The sequence below is a fragment of the Leptopilina heterotoma genome, unplaced genomic scaffold (genome assembly GCF_015476425.1).
Source record: "Leptopilina heterotoma isolate Lh14 unplaced genomic scaffold, ASM1547642v1 Lhet_369, whole genome shotgun sequence".
NCBI classification, from domain to species: Eukaryota; Metazoa; Arthropoda; class Insecta; order Hymenoptera; family Figitidae; genus Leptopilina; species Leptopilina heterotoma.
In genome coordinates, this window is record NW_025111048.1 from 234,560 (window position 1) to 240,132 (window position 5,573).

Below are 5,573 nucleotides of genomic sequence, written 5' to 3' on the forward strand. Positions count from 1 at the left end.
TCCAGACGATCAGGAAAATTTATTCTTTAAGAGCACGAATTTACTTGTACTGTTAGAATCTGCAATACTTTTAGGATTGCCCTCTAATTGCCTAAACCAACCACAGAAAAGAGGAAGTCTCACAATCCAGACGATCAGGAGAATTTATTCTTTAAGAGCACGAATTTACTTGTACTGTTAGAATCTGCAATACTTTTAGGATTGCCCTCTAATTGCCTAAACCAACCACAGAAAGGAGGAAGTTTTCTAATTTTTGTATTCAAATTTGGTGAGTTGATGATGTTGAACGTTTGTTCAACATCATCAACTCACCAAACCTGGAGACAAAAATTAGAAAACTTCCTCCTTTCTGCGATTGATTTTTGTCTTCATATCTCTTGAGAAGAAGAAAATAATTCCTCTGCTAGGTGTTAATTGTCAACAATGAAGGAAACGAATTCCACTTCCTCTAAACATAAAAGACCATTGTTTAGTATTCAAGTTCGAATACATTATGTAGTAATATTTTTCAAAACTTTCAATTCGACAAGGACAGAAGTTAAGAGAATGGTCATCCCTACCCACCTCCCTCGTCTCTTTAAACAAAAGAAGAAGTCCCTCGTACTTTCACGCATACATGCACCTGCTGATTACACCCACGTGTTTGCTCGAGACGGGCGCACCCTCCACTTAAGCGCCCTACGCCTACCAACAACAAGAACCGATTCAAGTCTTCCTTTTCATATTGTCCAAGCAATATTCTACTTTAGTTGTCAGTGTTCACCTTCTCGGGCGTCATCGCTTAAACCAGTCATCACTAAACTTCCAATACTTAATATAATCTTCTCGCGAAATGAATCATCTGAAAGACAACTTGACATCAATTAATTATGTACTATCATGTTGTTGATGATGATCATCATCTTATTCACTCCGGAAAGCATCACATGTAACAGTCCTTGGATGACGATCAAACTTATTCATCCATACCTTCATTAATGACAGGAAGACTCGAAAAAAGTTGAAAAATCCTTATCAGTGTCGAAGTTCATTGAGTCCAATCACTTACATAAAAAAAAATTTCTATTTATTACGGAAGCAGATAATAATAAATAGAAGTGAAAAACTTTTCATCAAAACAAATCTTAAAATAGTGAACAAAAACCCAAAGTACAATGCAACCCGGAGGAAAATACACCAGAGTTAGCATCAAACGGATTTTCTAATCAGAAACAGAAGCATTTACTAATTCCTGTATAAAAATCATCAAACCAAAAAAGATGAAATTCCTCAGTTGTTCCCGTTGTTTTTCCACAATAGAAACTCCACGTTCATCAAGTCATCATCCGGAAGTGTTCAATCCTCTAATAATGACAAAACGACCAAAACCAAAAATTGACAATCCTTCAACAAAAACATCATTTGCTGCTGTGCCCCGTTTTCCAACATTATTAAAAGTCATCAGTAGACCATGGCGTCGACGAAAGAAACCAAGACCTAAAATTCGCCTCGAAACACGGCACAAAACAAAGAAACGTGACTTGATAAAAGAAAAAATACCCAACCACCCAAAAACAACGAATTCTCATTATTCATCATACAAGAGAAAAGTAAATCAAGTTCAAGAAAATTTTCCAAAAGTTAGAGATATTCAACATTATGAAAAGGAATACACGGAACAATTTGAAGCACTAAAATTTCTCATTGATCCACCCGATTGCTTCAAGAATCCCGAAACGCGTCAGAATTTTGAAAATAAATTAAATACACTTGATTTTAGACGAATGAACACTGTCGCAATTGCCTTGGATAATGAGGATTCGTCCAAAAAATTAATTGACTACTACTTTAATGGAAAAGAAATTGTCAAAGAAATTGTCGAAACTGAAGAATTTTCCTCAAAATTGGATAAATTTGTACACAATCAATTAAAAATTGAGGAAACGATGATTAATCTTTTGAATCGTGAACCAATTTTAAAGAAGGATAGAGATGGTTCTCCGGCTAGTAGAAAAACGGTTAGATTTTTAGACGATGAGCATATGGATGTTAAACAAAAAAGTGTTGATGAAAATACCAAAAATTTAAAAATGGAAAAATTTAGTATTGAATTAGAAACAAATTTTTCATTTAGTGAATGTGAAAAAGAAATGGAAGTTGAATGTGTAAATGCGGATGTGATAATTGAATTAAAAGATCATGTTTTGCAAGAGGAACCAATGTATAACGAATCATTTGTTAATGATTTTAATTTTCTACTGAAAAACATGGACGTGAACGATTCGAATTCTCCTACAGATAACAATTTACCAGATGATATTGATCCCTGTGAGGAATTTGGAGACATTCCGGATGTCAATGAAACCGATGGTATTGAATTCTATTTTTTATTTAACTAGTCATTTGAAAAGTAGAAATAGATTAAAAATAGAAAAAGAAATAGATTCTTCTATAAGCTAATCGATTTATTTTTGATAATTTCGAAATTTTTTTATGGTTTTTTCTGATAATGATTGTAATTATAATAATGATGATAATGATGATGAAGGGGATAGAAGAGAAAGATTAGAGGAGAAATTAAACTTCAGTTTTATAGACCTGTCAATTTTATACCCAACCAGCATCCTCTGTATGGAATAATTTTACTCCGGAAATAAGAATCCTCTACCCCGCACAAGCAAAGCGGCTTGACCGGAAATTATTCCTTTATCGGTTCAACTATCCCTCCTACTTTCTGATGTACAGAAAGCTATTTCGAGTCCTGAATATTTATTTCATCAAAAAACAAATTTCATTTCAAGAAAAATTTTTCCCCATCATATCGCGTCGAATGTTTGTCACAAATATTTAAAGGATTTCCCTTTTCTTTGTTTTCTACCGAAATTTGTATTTCAGTTCAATTATTTTTACAAGTAATTACATTTTTCACAAGAATTCAATTATTTAAAAAATTGTAATAAAATTCGTTGTAAGAATTCAATTATTTTCATAAATAATAAAAATTTTTACGCAGGATTTCAATTATTTTTAATACAATTTTAAATAAATTCCTCGAAAAATGTAATTATTTTCAAAAATTTCTTGCAAAAATTCAATTACACTTCAGAAATAATGAAATTCTTCACTGAAATTCAAATATTTTCATAATCTACTATTTTAATCAAATTTCTTAAATGAATTCAATTATTTTTAAAAAATGTATTAATTTATTGAATAAATGAATATTTATCAGAATTGAATCCTCATAAAGAATTTTATCAACAAATTTTTAAATAATTACATTTTTCGAGGAATTCGATTAAAATTGTATTAACAATAATTAAAATTCTATGATGAGTTTTATTATTTATGAAAATAATAATTGATTCTCGGTAATTTGTAAATATTGTTGAATTTCTGTGAAATTTGTATTATTTATGAAAAAAATTGAGTATTTGCTTAGAATTTTAGCATCACTTTTTTTAAATAACTGAAATCTTTTGAAAAATTTTATTAAAATGGTATAGATATTGAAAATCATTAAATTGATGAAAATTTTTGAATAATTAATTGCAAATTTACAAAGAATTTTATGAACATTTTTAAAAATGATTAAATTTTAGAGAAGAATTTTATTATTCTTAAAGATAATTGAAATTTTGACGTGTCATTTAAAAAATTTTTCGAATATAATTGAATTTCTGCGAAGAATTCTATTAAAATGCCTCAAAATAATTGAATTTTCGGGAATAATTTTGTTATTTATCGGGACATAATTGAATTCTTTCGAAGAATTATTTATGTAAATAATTGAATTCTTGGGAGGAATAATTAATAAAAATAATAATAATTAAATTATTTCAAACAAATTTAATTAAAATTGTATTTAAAATAATTTTTTTTTCTAACAATTTTATTAAAATATTTGAATTTCTGTGAAAAAATCTAGCACTTTTCTAAATAATTAAATTATGCCAAGGAATTTAAAAAAACATGTTTTTAAATAATTGATTTTCTTGAGGAATTTGAAATCAAGTTTTTAAGAATAATTGCATTTTTTTACCGCAATTCCTGTAAAATTTTATTAAAAACAATTGAAATTTTTCGATGAATTTGTTAATTTATGAAAATAATTGAATTCTTCTTAAGAATTTTATAAACATTGTTTTAAATAATTAATTTTTTTTAAATATAATAAATATTATGAAAATTTTATTTTAAATAATTGAATTCTGGTGAAAAACTTTATTTGTGAAAATAATTGAATTTTTTGATTATTTGAAAAGAATTGAATTGAATAGAAATGTTTTTATATAAACACAATCTGCTTTTTAATATTGCTTGTTAAAAAAATCGACTGTCTGTAATTTAATACATATCTTAAGCTTTATAAATATTTAAAAAAAATTGTTTTTAATTAAAATCGTGAACATGATTGGCACTTCAATTTTTGTCTGAAACAAGTAAACAAATATTTTTCTTAAAAAGTAATAAATTTTGAACGGAGTGACGAAGCCGTTTTAAAAAAAAAAATTTACGCAAACGGAAGCACTTTAAAAATTGACTTCATGTTTTGGGCTAAAAATACCGTATAAAAAATTGTATAAAAATTTTTCAAATTATTCAATCGAAAAAATTCCACGTCATTCTGTGAAAAACCTATTTAGGAAGGTGTTTTTTTTAATTTTCAAGTCAATCGGTTGAATAGTTTTCGAGTTATCATGTACACCGCCTCGAAAAATGTGGTTTCGACGAAAACGCAAAAGAAGAAAAAATTTACTTTAGTGTATTATAACTTGAAATTTTGTCAACTTAATAATTAATCAGTAATTCCTGAGCTATAATACTCTTCTCTTAGAATGGAAAGAATGTCGTCCGATTCCTTTTGTTAAACTCTTTTTAATTTTCTGGCCTCCTTTGTCGTCTCCTGCGCTCTCAGGTTGGCGATGGATACTCGGCGTTGATCAACTTCTTCGCACATTCGCTGTGCATTTGGTCCAAATTTTAAATTTAATACTTCTACTTTAATACTTTCTACCCGGGCACACAGTTTTTGATATTTTTATTTAATATTAAAATTTACGTATAAAACTCAACAATCTTTACTCTGTAGCTCGGAGCCAAAGAATGACAACTTTCGTAAGGTGCAAAATATTTTTAGAAACGAGATTCTATTACAGTGGAAGGGATACAATGAATAGGACCCTTCGTAAATCATGAAAGGGCCCCCCTAGACCATTTGAAAGTGGAAAGTCGTTAAGAAGGCGCCAAACGGCTTCCAGCAGCTCTCAGCGCGCTGACTTCTAATGAACATAACTTTCGTAATTATTGAGACATTGTCTTTGGAGAACATCTCAAAATACTCGTTAGAATATAGACTTTGAAATTAAGCAAGAAAAAAAATTAAATATTTTGAAAATTTCAGGGTGGCGTAACCCCTTAACTGTAAGAAAAGACAAAAAATAATCGTTTTTTCAAAAGTACCTACTAAATAATGTCTTTATTAAAACCAAAAGTATTAACACGCATTCCTTATGGCTAAAATATTTCCCGAGCATCATCAAAGCTAATGTTGTTGTCCATGGGAGCAAATTCAAGAGATGCCGGGAATTGTC

The 5,573-nt window shown here is 28.9% G+C and overlaps 1 protein-coding gene across 1 annotated transcript; it reads left to right on the plus strand.

Moving 5' to 3' along the window:
* The first annotated feature begins 393 nt into the window (after positions 1-393).
* On the plus strand, positions 394-2,401 carry LOC122505759. Its single transcript, XM_043617573.1, has one exon. The coding sequence runs from the start codon at positions 1,260-1,262 to the stop codon at positions 2,376-2,378; it is 1,119 nt and encodes a 372-aa protein (XP_043473508.1). The 5' UTR covers positions 394-1,259; the 3' UTR covers positions 2,379-2,401.
* The last annotated feature ends 3,172 nt before the right edge of the window (positions 2,402-5,573 follow it).